This window comes from Podarcis melisellensis (genome assembly GCF_964234715.1).
Source record: "Podarcis melisellensis genome assembly, chromosome: 11".
NCBI lineage: Eukaryota > Metazoa > Chordata > Lepidosauria > Squamata > Lacertidae > Podarcis > Podarcis melisellensis.
The window spans coordinates 6698980-6715102 of record NC_138543.1 but is presented as its reverse complement, the minus strand read 5'-3'; the positions used below and the strand labels follow the sequence as shown (position 1 = coordinate 6715102).

General features: G+C 43.5%; 1 protein-coding gene across 1 annotated transcript; it reads left to right on the top strand.

Annotated features, from left to right (window-relative positions):
• Positions 1-865: 865 nt before the first annotated feature.
• Positions 866-11328, top strand: QNG1 (Q-nucleotide N-glycosylase 1). Its single transcript, XM_081930887.1, has 5 exons — positions 866-992; positions 3134-3485; positions 4789-5048; positions 9207-9402; positions 10626-11328. Exons 2-5 carry the CDS (start codon positions 3149-3151, stop codon positions 10856-10858), a joined length of 1026 nt encoding a protein of 341 aa, XP_081787013.1. The 5' UTR covers positions 866-992; positions 3134-3148; the 3' UTR covers positions 10859-11328.
• Positions 11329-16123: the final 4795 nt, after the last annotated feature.

The window sequence follows — 16123 nt, the reverse complement described above, 5'->3', positions numbered from 1 at the left end:
TTCAGATACTTCTAAACAGATTGTAGATAGATTGTATCTGAAGAAGTGCATGGACATGAGAGCTCATACCAATAACAAACTTAGTTGGTCTCTAAGGTGCTACTGGAAGGAATTTTTTATTATTATTGCTGTAGGTTTAACCACAGAGCCTAAGATTTGCCGATCAGAAGGTCGGCAGTTTGAATCCCCGCAACGGAGTGAGCTCCTGTTGCTCAGTCCCTGCTCCTGCCAACCTAGCAGTTCGAAAGCACGTCAAAGTGCAAGTAGATAAATAGGGAAGGTAAACGGCGTTTCTGTGCGCTGCTCTGGTTCGCCAGAAGCGGCTTAGTCATGCTGGCCACATGACCCGGAAGCTGTACGCCGGCTCCCTTGGCCTGTAAAGCAAGATGAGCGCCGCAACCCCAGAGTCAGTCATGACTGGACCTAACGGTCAGGGGTCCCTTTACCTTTAAGGTGCTACTGGAAGGATTGGGGTTTTTTATGTGCTATATGGTAATTTATGGACTTAATAGGTATCTAAAACCAGTGTTATTTTAGGGAGCAGTCTAGCAGGCGGGGCCCATTACATCACAGGAGCCTACACAACACAAAACACTGTTGCTGTATGTAGGTTTTATTTTATTCGTTTATTTTATCTTATATTTCTAAATGTACATACAGGGGGTTTTTTCCTTTAGTTTTTTTTGGGGGGGGGGCAAGACAGTGGGGCCCGAAACTATAGCTTGCTCAGCTTATACGCAAATCCGGCCCCGGATGGCCACGAGGCCTGCGAGGCCGCACGCAGCTACTTTCGCTTTCCGAGTCCGGCCCGCCCGTCTGCAAATACGACTAATTTTGATTGGAGCGTGAAAGTGGGAGGGCTGGCACGAAGGTGGGAAAGGAAGGCATTTGCGCGCGCGGAAGCGGAGTGCGGGGGGAGGAATCTTGTTGCCTTTCCTGCACCCGGAGTCCAGGTATCGTCTGAACGTGGTAACACCTGCTCGCTTGCGGAGGTAAGAGGGCTTTGAGCGCGCGCAAGCGTCGCGATCTTTGGTTCAGGAGAGAAAAGCGGCGCTGTAACTCTGCAAAAAGTCACAAATTGGGCGCCTGCACCTATTTTCCGCAGGCCTGCGGGAGAGCAGCGGGTCTGGCGCGGCCACGTGCGTGGGAGAAGGGGACCCGATTCTCTTCTGCCTCCCGACTCGCGCGGAAACCCTCCACTGGGATCCGATTGGGGAAGGGGGAGGGAGGGAGGGAGGAGCGGGTTGGCGGGGAACGGCGCCTTTTTTGGTATCATCTGAAATGCTTGGCTTTGCAAGAATCCCCGGAAGTCGGCAGATCCGCTAGCATTCCGCATCTGGAGGCCGCTTTGCACAAGACGGCAGGATGAGTTAGATCAACGCTTAATAAAAAAAAGAAAAAAGGATAAAAAGAGAAGTGAAAAGTCACCTGGAAAGCCTAGTTATGAGTGAAACCATTAATCTGAAGTAGGCGGTGGCAGAGAGTCTTGCTGGCAACCCTGTAGAGCCCCTGCCAGCCAGTGTCGGTAATGCTGGACTCTATGGGGATAAGTTGGCCAGGGAAGCTAGAAATGCTTGCTCTTCCTCTCCTCCCAGATTATTAAATGGGCCAGAAGAGTACTATATTGTACAAGAGAAACTGTCGTACATAAAAGGTAAAGGGACCCCTGACCATTAGGTCCAGTTGTGGCCGACTCTGGGGTTGCGGCGCTCATCTCGCTTTATTGGCTGAGGGAGTACAGCTTCCAGGTCATGTGGCCAGCATGACTAAGCCGCTTCTGGCGAACCAGAGCCGCACATGGAAACGCCGTTTACCTTCCCGCTGGAGTGTTACCTATTTATCTACTTGCACTTTAACGTGCTTTCAAACTGCTAGGTTGGCAGGAGCAGGGACCGAGCAACGGGAGCTCACCCCGTCGCAGGGATTCAAACCGCCAACCTTCTGATCAGCGATTCTGAGGCTCTGTGGTTTAACCCACAGCGCCACCCGCGTCCCTTTGTCGTACATAAGCTCCCTCAAGTTCAAAGCTTCCCTAAGTGCAAGGAGAAACAAGCTGTTGGAGGCAATGTTCATTCAGTTTTTGTTGAGGCAGGTTATATCCGGAAGAGAGTGATCCCAGAAGGAGCAAGATGGGGCTATTGGCAATAAATGCAACAATTGTGGAAGAAGTAACACCTCCTCAGGCATCTGGCTGCATCTCTGTGGGGGACCCTGGGTTTCTTTGCGGAGTTGCAGGTGCTGTGGGCCAGTGAAGGGATCTGCTTCCTGTTTTTGTGGAGCTTTTTCCTCTGCCTCCTTCTAAATCACAGGCCCTGCTTTGGTTCCTGTGCTCTGAGCTGATAACTAGATAGTCCAGCAAGCTGAGCCTGCAATAGGCTATTTCCTTGGAGAGGCTTGGCTGGTTATTTGCTTGACCTTTGAGACTCTTGGACCCAATCAGAAGCTCATTTATTAGATTAATGAGGGCTGATTCACGCATATTCCACTCAGTGGTGCAAAGTGTGCTGGAAAGCTTTGTGTCTGTTAGTCACACATTCCTAATCATGGAACAACGAATGCATGTTCTGCTTTTTTTACTGACAACATGCAGTATCAGAAATCATTCCCTTGTTGTTCTTCAAGTATGTTCATTTCCCCTGCACCTACTGTCCATATGCCGCAAATTCAGCTCAGGTTGGAGTGCTGTGTTCCACTTATGATGTTCCAAACCATTACACTCAACATACAGACACCAGAGCAAAAAGCGCCCACATGCACAGCCTACTGAATGGAAAACTGACCAGTGGGTGACATTGATGCTGTCCATGTGCAGGGTGGTACAGACTTCCATGCAGAGCATCCTTTTCCTCTCCCTGCCACCAGCGGCCCTTGGCATAGCTGTCAACTTTCCCCTTTTCTTGCGAGGAATCCTATTCAGAATAAGGGAATTTCCCTTTAAAAAAGGGAAATGTTGACAGCTATGGCCCTTGGTGAGTCTGAAAATCTGCTACAGAAGGTTGAGGTGGCCATGGTGGGAGGAGAATAAGGATTTGGGGATGCTTGAGGAGAAGAGAAAGCAGAATTAATGTTTCTGCTTGCACAATAATTGGATTTCACCCAGATCAGATTAACAGGCAATATTATCTTTACTTAGAAACGTAAGAAGACCATGGAGCCATTCTTGAACCCTAAAGAATCTGCCAAATTCATAGCAGAACACAGTAAAGATGTGTACATTGAAGACGATGGTGTACGGAAAGTTGCAGAGATGTTATTTGACAAGGTCTTGGAGAAAGAGTTCAGTGTGGCCGGCTGGAAATCTTCTCATGAGCTGAACCCTCAAGCGGCAAATGAAGATGCCGTGAACTGGGTGTTCCTTGCCGATACCCTCAATTTTTCCTTTTGGTCTGAGCGTGAAGATCACAAATGTCTGGTGAAGTATAAAGGCAAAACATACAGTGGTTACTGGTCTCTTTGCGCTGCCATCAACAGAGCACTTGATGAGGGTTTGTTCTTAATTTTCAAAATTAAAGAAGAGAATTTGTGGGCAAATAACCTTGATTTGGGGGGAAATGCAAAGCTCCTTTCAAGCCAGTTTTGAAATCTTTGTGTTACTCATACAGCTGCAACTTTAGGTTTGGATCCCAGAGTCACAGGTGTGAGTATCATCATTATTTTAAATAAGCAGGGCACTTGATACCTAACTTGCCATGCTTCAGAACTCCAGTACCAAAGGGCCAGATTTAACAATAAGTAAGAGGATTTGCCTCACAGTCTCTGCACCTATGGGATAAACCTGAACACTACTGGTGCCTGTGTAGTCATGAGGAGCCTGGAGTCAGGCTGGACTGGATGGTACGTTAGGGAGCTGCTGAGATTGGGCGGCAGCTATCATTCTTAAATACCCTATCTTAAATTCCTTTCCCTGAATCCTACAATCAAACACAGGAGAGCTCTGGTGAATGACAGAAATGAGTGAGGTGAGAGAGCAAAGAGAAATGATAGTTTGTGGTATGAACAGAGTATTCATAGGAGAGAGGCGATTGCCTCTGGGAAGCCTACTTAGCAGAGAGTGCAAGGGCTTAGTTGGGTGGGAGAGAGGTAACAGCCTCATTTTCTAGATCACAGAAAAAGCAGCTCCTTGTTGCTAGATCACCATCATTACGAGATCACCAGAAAACCAGTTGCTCCTGTAATCAAGGACGAATCTAAACAAAATATAAGCAATATTTCTTTTAGTAGGGTTGAGGATTCATTTGGAAATAATGAAATAATATTGTTAGCCCGTGGGGACTTTCTGTGAGTGGGGATTCCACTTCCCTTCTACGAGGTGGCATTTCGAATCCAGTACTGGGGGCTGCATAGGCTGCCTAAGTGTTGGGTTAGTTAATATTTTGGTGGGATGGGTATGCTAGAGCCTTCTTCCACTCATGTGCTGCCCTCCTCAGCGGCTGTGCATAGGAGAGTTAAGTTTTGCTTTATATTGTTTTTATGTATTTATTGTGATTAAAGTTAGGTGCTTTCAGAAGCTGGAGCTGAAGTTAGAAATACATCCAATAATAAACACAATTTGAAGGGGGGAAATAAAAATATATATTATTAAATAATAGGTTAACTCAGGTTCTGTTTGCAGGCTTTCTGTAGGCGTTTGACTGGCAGGAGCAGGATCCTGGGCAATTTAGAAGTAAACAGTTTAGTTGCTTTAATAACGTGAGCAACGGTAAACTTTGCAATTCTGTAGCTGGGATATAAATAAATAGAGCTTCATCTATGGTTGTTACTGTTCCTTGTTGTTTTTGCTTTCTGAAGGAATACCCATTACCAGCGCTTCATATTATGCCACTATGACCCTGGAGCAAGTGAAACATGTCTTTCGCTCGGACACAGAGGTTCCCATGCCTTTAATCGAGGAGAGACATCGGGTGTTGAATGAGACCGGGACAGTTCTCCTGGAGAAATTTGGAGGCTCTTTCCTCTCGTGCGTTAAGAAGAGTGGGAAAAGTGCCCAGACATTACTACAGCTCATAGTAGAAAATTTCCCATCTTTTAGAGATGAAGCTTCATTTCAGGTATTATCTTTATTTTTATTATAGTTGCTTTTTTATAAAATGTAATTCAAAGTGGTTTACAAAATTAAACCTACATTGAAAACCAACCAGCTCAAAACTAAAACAGAGTACAGTAAAAGCTAAAAACACATTCAGCATAGCCGTCAACTAGTCCCTTTTTTAAGGGAAATTCCATTATTCCGAATAGGATTCCTCGCAAGAAAAGGGAAAAGTTGACAGCTATGCATTCAGATTTATTAAAAGACAAGATTAAAACATCCCACCAACTGAAGGGAAGCCACTTCAGGACAGGACACCCCTAAATATTGTGAGAATTACGCTTACCTGTCTCTTGCCAGGGAGGCAGTCATCACCCATTTGGGGGAATATATTATGGATCTACTCTAATTTTCAGTGTGGAAAAATTTCTCTTCTAAATATTCATAACTTCCCATTGCAAATAGACACCATTCTTCTCTGGGGAAATAAAATGCAAACACTGTTAAATATTATGGATTGGTGTTTCATTGACTTCACAAAACAGTGGCTCTCCTCAGACATCACACCAGGCAATGGCATGTTCCAAATGTAGTTTAGAACCCAAACAATGGCTTGGCCTTTCAGATAGTCAGGAAAGCGTGGTTTAGAACTGCTTGTTTGCTTTGCTTTTCTGTCTGCTCAGCAGTCTTGTATCTGGGAACCTTAGCCATATCTGGTTTATTGTCATAAAGCAGTTTATGGTCACATGCAAATAGGGGCAAACTATCTCTTAGCATGAGAGAGGAGATTGGGGCCGCATTGTTCTTCCTCTGGTTATCCTGCTGTTCTTGCATTGCTATGAGCAAAGTGTGTTTTCTGAACCTTGCCTTACAGTTTTTCTTGCTCCAGAGAAACCATAAGCTGTCAGCTATGTTGTTCTCAGTTTACAGATCATGGTTTGTTTGGAGAAGTCAAACGACAAGTCTTGGTTCAGATGACACCATAAACCAAACCATGGCATAGCTCACAGAAGCTCAGCAACAGCAGAAAGAAGAAACTAACAATATCTTCTCTGAGAGCCCCTCTGCATGTGTGTTTGCTTGAAGCTGCAGCTTGCTTTAGTGTTAACATGCAAACTGAGCCATGGTGTTTTTGAAAACTCACTTTAAACCATGCTTTCTGATTTGCTAGTGGATCACAAACTCTGGTTTGTTAGTTCACACTTCACACTAAAACATAATTACAATGCAATCCTATGCATGTCTACTCAAAAGTAAGTACTTTCTCCCATGTAAGTGTGTGGAGTATTATAGCCATAAGCACCATTAACCAGGGTTTAGTGTGATCTTTGAATAGAGCCAGTTAGATAGATAGATAGATAGATAGATAGATAGATAGATAGATAGATAGATAGATAGATAGATGATAGACAGATATGACTTCAGTGTGCAAACATGGGTTGTATAATATATTCTGGTTACCATGTGACTTGGAAGATCTTGGCTAAATAACAATATATTAAATTGTAGTAATTTGTTTTCAGTGTCCATAGATTTGAACACTTGACTGTCGCTGCTGCGTATTCAGCTACAATATCATTTGTCATTCTTGTATTATTTAACTTGAGACTTGAAGTGTCAGTTCAGAATCCTCATCCTGCCAAATGTATGCAGTTGTTACTTATTTGCGTAGTAGTTTGTTACAATTGAACTGTCTGAACTTTTCATTTGTAAAGTTTTAGGTCTTTTTAAAATGCAGAATTTAAGGCCCCTTAAGGGTTTTTTTAAAATCCAGTGTTCTCTAAAAGCAACAGTAGTAAACAGCAACCTCTGTAATAGAAATAAGTCCTCTCATCTTTATACAATTGGACTTTAACTTTCTAAGGGAGAGTCCTTGGCTATTTTATCCTACCAGGTTACATGTTCTGAAGGAAGACCAAATTTTCACCACTCTTCTAACAAGATGGATGCTAGTATCTGTTCGCATTGTCAACACAGTTGCCCTGGCAACAGATTGAGATATTGCAGAGATTTGCAGTACCAAGAAGGGGTGTGAGATGAGATTTAAGTGGTGAAAATGAATTAGATTTCACCACTTTAGTAAAAATGCATACTAGAACATGGTAATTTTATTAGAATTGCATCCTAATCCTAAACATAATTATATTGAAGCGAGTTCTGTTGATTTCCATGGGATTTCTGTGTATCTGTTTTAAGACGTAGCCATAGATTTTCTGCTCATTTTACAAGGTGCTATAGGAGATCTCAGCCTGTGACAGCAGCTGAAAACTATTATTCACCTGAGGGAGCTATGAAAAAATAAAATTAAGTATTAGTTCCAATATGTAATTTTGGTTGTGTATCATTTTGATTTGCATATTACTTCAATGAACTTGCTTCTCAAAGCATCCTAGTCAATGGATAAATATTACTTTTATATTGTTAATTATAGATATGAAAATGTTTACAGTTAGCAATGTAATGAATCATTTCATGCTGGTGACATAGTATGGTGACGTACTAATGTTAACAGTTGTGCTGAATATATCTTAACCACATCTCATGCCGTATAACTAAACCAGTAATAGTTTTGAAGTTGTTAGCCCCAGTGAAATCTACATACAGAAATGTTATTTGTTACACTGGAATGTCAGGTATAAATCAATCATGCATTTTGAACATATGCACTGCATTACTTTTGGTGAGATGTACACATTTGATAGCTTGGTTAGTTTGCCCTCTGCTATTTTGCAAAAATTTAATTAAAAGTGAAACATAAATTATGGAAGTAAAATAATACTGTAACAAAAATTCTGCTTTTATTCTTGATTAGAGCTGCATCAGGGCACAAATGTTTTGGAGTTGTTTCTTATTACACTGCTCGTTATAGTTTTTTAAAGATTGGAACTTGTAAATTTTACAGCACACTAACAGAAAGCAATAAAAACATACATAATCACTGAAATCCACAGTAGGGCAATGCATTTTAGTAGGAGCAGTCAAAATGTTGCAAAAATGGTCCTTGAGCTTTTAAGTTACTTATAACTCTTCACAAGGTAGATATTACACAAAGCTGAAGTTGGGTGAATGAAGGAAAAATCCATTAAAAAAATAGGCTGGATGTTAAAGCCTTGACGTTTGTATTTATACTCATTCTGAATATAGTGATTGCAGACGGATTAGTCTCTACTGTATGTTTGCAAGTATCAGGTTACACCTAGAATTCTGCGATGAAGAAGCATCATCTGCCTCCTATTTTTGTACACGAAAGGCCTGTTATCTTGTCTCATGCCTTAAGGGAAACACACAGGTCAGGGAATAATTTAGCAAGTGTAATATTTTGATATGGCACTGGAGTTTTGAGGTAATGAAAGGATCGTTTCAGATCAGAATGTGTGTGCAGATCTGAATAGATAATCTGACCTTTGAAATTTTCCAGAAACATGTTGCTTCAAATGAAATCCAGTATATGTATAGATGTATATGTATAAGTATAGAAATATATATAGAATCCAGAAATATACTGATGTTTGGAGATTTACAAAAATAATCCAGTGTAGAGCACAGATGCAAACATGAGTATATCAGCACAACCCTTTGCCAAAAATGCAAAATCCCTGAAATAACTGAAATAAATAGGTTTATAAAGCAGGCATGGCCAAACTTGGCCCTCCAGCTGTTTTGGGACTACAATTCCCATCATCCCTGATCACTGGTCCTGTTAGCTAGGGATGGTGGGAGTTGTAGTCCCAAAACATCTGGAGGGCCAAGTTTGGCCATGCCTGGTATAAAATGTGCATAAAGTCTATGATCCTCACCTGTACCTAGAGCTTTGGCAGGGCATTGCAGCAGCAGTTCCTACTGTTGAAGAGGATTTCTTTATTATTGAACTGGGCAAAAGATTCCTGCATGGCAGGGGGCTGGACTAGAACGCCCTCTTGGTCCCTCCCAACTCTATGATTCTGTAACATTTATACTGCAGTCCAGAACCAGATTAGAAGCCAGTGTACATGACTAAATGCTGTTGTAATGCAAGTGAATCGTCCAGTTCTAGTTGATAATCTAGCCCCCCTCTTTGGAAGTCACTGAAGTTTCCAGGCTGTTTTCAGAGAGAGGTCTCAACATGCACCTATGCTATAACTTGTCGAAAAGGAACTTGTCGAAGTATCATAATGGTGTCTATTTTTCCTTTGCCTATCAGGGTAGAAAAGTAGCTTTCTACAAACGAGCGCAGATTCTTGTGGCTGACACCTGGAGTGTTCTGGAAGGAAAAGGAGACGGCTGCTTCAGTGATATTTCCAGTGTGACTATATTTGCTGATTATAGAATACCACAGGTGCTTGTTCACCTGGGAGCAATGAAATATTCTGATGAACTAATGAAAAAACTCAAGGAAGGTATGAAACCATTCAGAATTATCAAAAAATGTAATATTTGAGAATTTTTAGAAATAGCTTTTTGTTGACTGTACGTGGATGGGGGACACAAATCTTTGTAGTGGTGCTCAAAATATAGGCTAAGTCCTATAACAGACAAGTTTTTTCAGCCCATGGAAATTAAGTTACTAAATTGAATCTGTAATTAAAGTACCATCTTCTTTCCTGCTACTCTGTTATTGAAGAAAAATACAGACAAAAATATAAGGCTGATTATTTCTGCAAAATCTCATATAGTCTAAGGATTTCATTTATAGAATTATTTTCTTATCCAGTGGCAAAGGAGTGAAAGTTTTCATATTTTTCACGTATTTCTAGCAAAACATAAGCGTAAAGAGATTTGCATTGTAAAGGGTTTACACATATTTTTGTGGTTCTGTTTCTTACTCATACCATGTGCACTTGTGGTTTCCTTGGTCACAGCTGTGTGTCTTTTTCATTTTTCTTCAATAATGAAATCGTAGAGAGGAAGAAAATGTGGCAATTTACAAATCCATGACAGTGTATTTCTGTAAGAAAATTACCTGTTACAGGCCTTTAATATTTTATTTTCCTTACTGGAATCAGAAGTGATTGGATTTTTTTAAAAAAATAGATGGCTAATTAACTAGTTAGGTGTAAATCAGGCATAGGCAAACTCGGCCCTCCAGATGTTTTGGGACTACAACTCCCATCATTTACTACATTGCAATTAAGATTGGTGCTGTTTATAAGGAGAAGACCAGGTTGGCTCTTGGACATGGACCACATTGTTAACCTCTTTTGCTAAATGTATCATCACCTATCTTAGGCTATGTACACATTAGTGGTTTAAAATGAAGAAATGTTGTTTCCCCTTCTGCATTTCAAGTTACATTGGCATGTTGCTGTACACACTAGCAAGGAGGCACCCACTCATGTGCATTATCTGTTTTACCCAGGCATGCACACACACCACCACCACACATGTACCAGCAGTGGGAGTGCATGAGAGCCAGAGCAAACTGTATTGTGTTCACAGCTCCAGTCAGGTTTGCAGGTTAAACCATTGAATATACATAACCTGAATTATCCTGATTAAAGTTGAAAGCATTAGAAATGCCATCTTTTTTATATATATAAAAAGTGCTGTGTACCGCAGGTAGGTTTAATATTCTGAGTGTCCTACCTCTTCTGTTTTACTAATTTATATTACTCTCCTGTAGGGCACATGTTTCCGTCTGGAGACTATCAGGAAGTGGAAATCCGAGGTTGCTCTATTTGGTGTTGTGATCTCATTTGCAATCACTTGCTGGAGCTTTACAAAAAGAAAGGCCAGAACATGGATGAGAAGATCAATGCAGTTCTCCTTGATTATTATCTATGGGACTATGCACGGGACCATCGGGAAGATATGAAGGGAGTTCCTTTCCATCGTACACGTTGCATATACTACTGAATACTGTTTTAATAACAGGATAAAGTATAGTATCAAAATCTAGATGCTGAGTTGTGCCAAGTAGTGGTGCCATTGAAATCAGTAAGACTTAAGTTAGTCATGACTCATTTAATTCCTGTTTGTTACCCAATAATTGTTTTGTATACAAACTTGCAAAGAGTAAATTGAGAGCACTTATCATGTATTTTTTAGAATCTACTCTTTTAAAAGCTATTATGCACACTGTCTGTATCACAGGAAAGGTGTTTTCTCGTAATGTTTACACCATTCCCTTGCTGCTTTGATTGCTTTGATTCAAGCACACCTGAGTCTGTAATTGATAAAGTTTCTATTTCTGTTTCAGCAATATTTTTGTATTCAGTTCAATGAAGAAAATGGTGTGAAATAATATAAAACATAATTCTGGATTATATCTCATAATATACCAGTAAGCTGAATATGGCATCGTAGTAAATGCTTCTTCAAATTAATCACCTGTGTGCTTGCGCATATATGCATATATACATATGCCTCATATACCTTCTTGTACCACATATCTGCTGAACTAAAACCAAGTTTTGTTATTATGTAAAGCATGTTTGTTTTTGCCCGTTATTCCAGTGGATTCCAGGATGCTTTATAATTTTGTTTATTAAAAAAAATACAAATATACATAATAAAACTACATAAAGGATGAGACCAACAACCAAAAGGTGCAGTCAACAGCACTTCTGACTTTTTTAAAGACAAAGCTAATGAATAGGTTTTGGTTACCTAAAGATATAGGACTTGATACCTTCTGCATGCAAAGCATGTGTTCTACCCCATGATTTATAGCCTCTCGACTCACCCTTACAAGGATGCAAATCTAGGCACACAAAATGAAGACAATTGTACGTTGCTGTATGTAAGGGGCTTCGAAGGGATACCTTCTGAGACCTGAAGAAGTCCCCTACACTTGAGTAGGACCCTGATAGAGACACATGCCCGACTGGCATGTTCTCTCCCTCCTGGTCGATTGTTCGGGAGCTTCAAAAGCTTTCTTTAGCCCAAACGTCAGCAACTGATGCCAACAGACACCGGAACACTTAGCGATCCGCAGAGTCTTTGCAGCTTGCGTAACAGACCTCAGCAACTCAGCATTTTGGCTAATCTACTTTATTTACATATAAACACACACGGAGCACTGCAACATGGCTCCCTCTCTCTCTAGCATCAGACAGCAAAGAGAAAAAACGAAACAAAGGACAATAGTCCCACTTCATGGAACACAGTAACACAAACATCCTGTCTCCGTCACTTCCCACTCTATGGAGTCAAAACATACACCGTCATGTGAAAGACAACAATCCCATGACTGCAATCACGGAGCAGGAATTCTAACACCTGCTGCCGTGGCACATGTGAGTCAGAGCAGCCATATGCCTACGTGGAGCACCTGTGGTCTAAACCACAGAGCCTAGGACTTGCTGATCAGAAGGTTGGCGGTTTGAATCCCCCAACGGAGTGAGCTCCCATTGTTCTGTCCCAGCTCCTGCCAACCTAGCAGTTTGAAAGCATGCCAGTGCAAGTAGATAAATAGGTACCACTGCAGCGGGAAGGTAAACGGCATTTCCGTGTGCTCTTTCCATCACGGTGTCTCGTTGCACCCGAAGCAGTTTAGTCCTGCTGGCCCCATGACCTGGAAAGCTGCAGACAAACGCCGGCTCCCTTGGCCTGAAAGCGAGATGAACGCTGCAACCCCATAGTTGCCTTTGACTGGACTTAACAGTCCAGGGGTCCTTTACCTTTACCTGGAGCATCTCCACATAAAGTGGGGGGACCCTGGGCAAGCCCCCCACCCCTGGAACCAGTAAACCCATAGTCTGGTTGTACAGGAGTGCGGCCACTTCACACACTGGCTAAACACGCAGCTAGCAGAGTTGTGAAAGTCATGGCAGCTTCACACAACACTGTTTCCTCTTTTGGTGGGTGAGGAAGGCAGCCTGCCAAAGCTGGAATGGGGGCGATTGAGGCCTAGTAGTCCATAAACATCCAGCAATGGCTCCAGGTAAGTCCTGCCAGGGCCGGCCCACCCCTGAGGTAAGGAGGCCAGGACTCAGGTGGCAAGATCCACAGGGGCGGCAGCAGCAGCAGATCCCACTGTCAATCTTCTGCCCTTGTTCCTGATATGTGGGTCGTCCCTCACGCCTTCTCCCCTGCTGGGCAACCCACTTTGGGGTCTGCCTTGGGTGCCAAAGCCTCTTAGCCCGGACTTGAGCTCTTCACGTGTGAATGGCCATCCGTGGACACCACAAAACGTTCCTGTTGCCTCAGAGACGGCCAGGGTCAAGTGCTTGGGCCAGTTCCAGTGTTTTTATTGGGGGGCGGCAAAAATTGCTGAGCTTTTTTGGCGGAGATTGGGGGGCAGGCCTCTGCTGGGGGGGGGGCAGAGAACCTCAGTCAATGAAGCACTTTTCATGCTTTTCGATACTTTTTGATGGCTGCCGCCTTGAGCATTGTTTTAACTATGGAAAGGCGGCATACAAATAAAATGATGATGATGATGATGATGATGATGAAAGGAGAATCTGAGCGGTAAGGGCAGGGGTCAGCAAACTTTTCCAGCAGGGGGCCAGTCCACTGTCCCTCAGACCTTGTGGGGGACCGGACTATATTGGGGGAGTGAACGAATTCCTATGCCCTGCTGATGATGATGATGATTATTATTATTATTATTATTATTTATTATTTATCATTTATACTCCGCCCATCTGGCTGAGTTTCACCAGCCACTCTGGGGAAATAACCCAGAGATGCATTTTAAATAAATGTACACAGTCCACTCATTTAAAAACAGGCTGAGGGTGAAAGACTTCTGGGAAAAGATATACATTTATAAAGAAACCAGAGGCCTTTCTTCTTGGAATAACAGGTTTGGAATTGCCCAAGAAAGATGTTAAATTATTTTTGTATGCCACAAAATTTTGTTTTTTGTTAGCTAAAAAGTGGAAAACCCAAGAATTACCAACGATAGAAGAATGGCAGATGAAGATGATGCATTTTTTGGAGCTAGCAGACCTAACCGGAAGAGTCCGCGACCAGAAGGAGGAGGAGTATCAGGAAGATTGGATCAAATTTAATGATTACTTAGTTAAATATGTTAAGTTAAATGAACTGAAAACAGCTTGCAGATACTGAATTGGCTTAGGATTTTATTTAAGTTAAGTGATGAATTAATATGTTTAATTTCATAATGTGAAGATCTAAGGAGGTTAATGTTTTAAGTTAATTTTTTTTAAGCACTGATTTGGAAAAGCGTTAAAAGGACATGCAATGAAATTCAACCAAGGGGAAGCGAGGAAGTCACTTAACAATGTTATTAAGTGTAATTTTTAATAAGGCTATGATTTATGTTTGTTTGTTTTATGTGTTTGTTTATAATGTTGTGAAAAGCAATAATTTTTTTGAAAGAAAATAAAAAAATAAAAACACGTTGTTGATCCCGGGACCGCCCGCAGGCCGGATTGAGAAGGCGACTGGGCCCTTAGTTTGGCTACCTGTGGTCAAGGCCAACGGCGCGGCCTCGGCGGGAATCGCGGCTGGCGCCTGCAGGGGGCGCTGCGCTCCGGAGGGCCGCGGCGAGAACGCGGAGGCGGCGCCGCTCTTGAGGGAGCCGCCGGCTGCCCGTCGCCAGCGCGAGAGGCCCGCTCGGTTGCCTAGCGACCGGCGTAAACAAACGTGGGCGCGGGGCGGGCGCGAGGGAGCCGCGGATCTTTGCGGCGGGAGGGAGGGAGGGAAGGAGGGCGGTTTCGCCTCGGGTGCGGCGGGACGCGGCGCCCCGCTCCTCCTCCTCCTCCTCGTCCCGCCAGCAGCGCAGGCTCCGTGGAGGCGGCGGCGGCGGCGGCCGGAGAGGCGTCGCTCCCGGGGCGGGCGAGACGAAGCGCGCCTCGCTGGACGGAGAGTTTCCGAGTTCCTCCTTCCCTGCTGCTTTTCTCTGAGGGGCGGCGCGGGGATCGCAGCCCGACGGCCAGAGGCAACTATCCCAACTTGTGTTTTGGGTCATTTAGCAACTTCGGAAGCGTTTACTTGGGAGGAGGGAGCCCTCTTGGCCGCCTTGGGGAAGGGGGTGGTGGGCTTACTTCTGAGTAAAGAGGCCTAGATAGGTTCGGGCTGCAAAGGATCTTTAGGCTGTGGAAGACTCTTGTGACTTGTGAAAGAATTTTGCAAACTGTGTTTTATTCTTTGCGTGGTTGTGTTGCATCCCTTTCCCCATTAATATTATGCTGTTTATTGGTTCCAGACAATGTTTCTTACACGAACTTGGGGGGGGGGCGTATTATCCCAAATCTACCCCCCCATCCCACAAAAGAGGTAGGTTAGGGGAGAGATTAGGTTAGGACATGGGTGGTGCTGTGGGTTAAACCACTGAGCCTAGGGCTTGCTGATCAGAAGGTCGGAGGTTCGAATCCCCGCGATGGGGTGAGCTCCCGTTGTTCGGTCCCTGCTCCTGCCAACCTAGCAGTTTGAAAGCGCGTCAAAGTGCAAGTAAATAAATAGGTACCGATCTGGCGGGAAGGTAAACGGAGTTTCCGTGCGCTGCTCTGGTTCGCCAGAAGCGGCTTAGTCATGCCGGCCACATGACCCGGAAGCTGTACGCCGGCTCCCTCAGCCAGTAAAGCGAAATGAGCGCGCAACCCCAGAGTCGGTCACGACTGGACCTAATGGTCAGGGGTCCCTTTACCTTTACCTTAGGGGAGAGATGGTGACCTTGTGTGATTCTGGGTCTCCCCAGTCCTGTTTGTATGGAATCCAATCTAGCATGGTCACACACCCCTTTGATTCCTGTGGCTATTATACAGTCCTACGTCGGGTTACAGACGCTTCAGGTTGTGTTTTTTTGGGTTACGGACCGCCAAAACTGGGAAGTACCGGGTTACTTATAGGTTTCGGCGGTTGTGCATGCACAGAAGCGCAAAAACACACTTTGCACATGCACAGAAGCGCCAAATCGCAACCAACACGTGCGCAGACGTGCAGCTGCAGGTTGCGAACACTGCGGGTTGTGAACATGCATCCTGCACGGATCACATTCGCAGCCCGAGCATCCACTGTATATGCATAACACGGAGTTCAACAGGTTGTGGCTCTTGACAGCGTTTAGAAAAATTTTCCCCTGCCAAAGTTCTGTTTGTTGGTTTTATTGATCTTGAAGAGCCTCAAGCAGTTCTGGGATATAAAATGAGAGAAGATGCTACTTCTGCATAACATTTCTTTTCTAGGTAAGAGAAAAGTAATCTCTAAAAT

What these genes read in the sequence shown, in the direction of transcription:
- QNG1 (XM_081930887.1), top strand. Translation starts at nt 3,149, where the DNA reads ATGGAGCCATTCTTGAACCCTAAAGAATCTGCCAAATTCATAGCAGAA. An exon ending in CAACAGAGCACTTGATGAGG is followed by an intron (nt 3,486 to 4,788) that starts GTTTGTTCTTAA and finishes TGCTTTCTGAAG; the next exon opens with GAATACCCATTACCAGCGCT. An exon ending in GAGATGAAGCTTCATTTCAG is followed by an intron (nt 5,049 to 9,206) that starts GTATTATCTTTA and finishes TTTGCCTATCAG; the next exon opens with GGTAGAAAAGTAGCTTTCTA.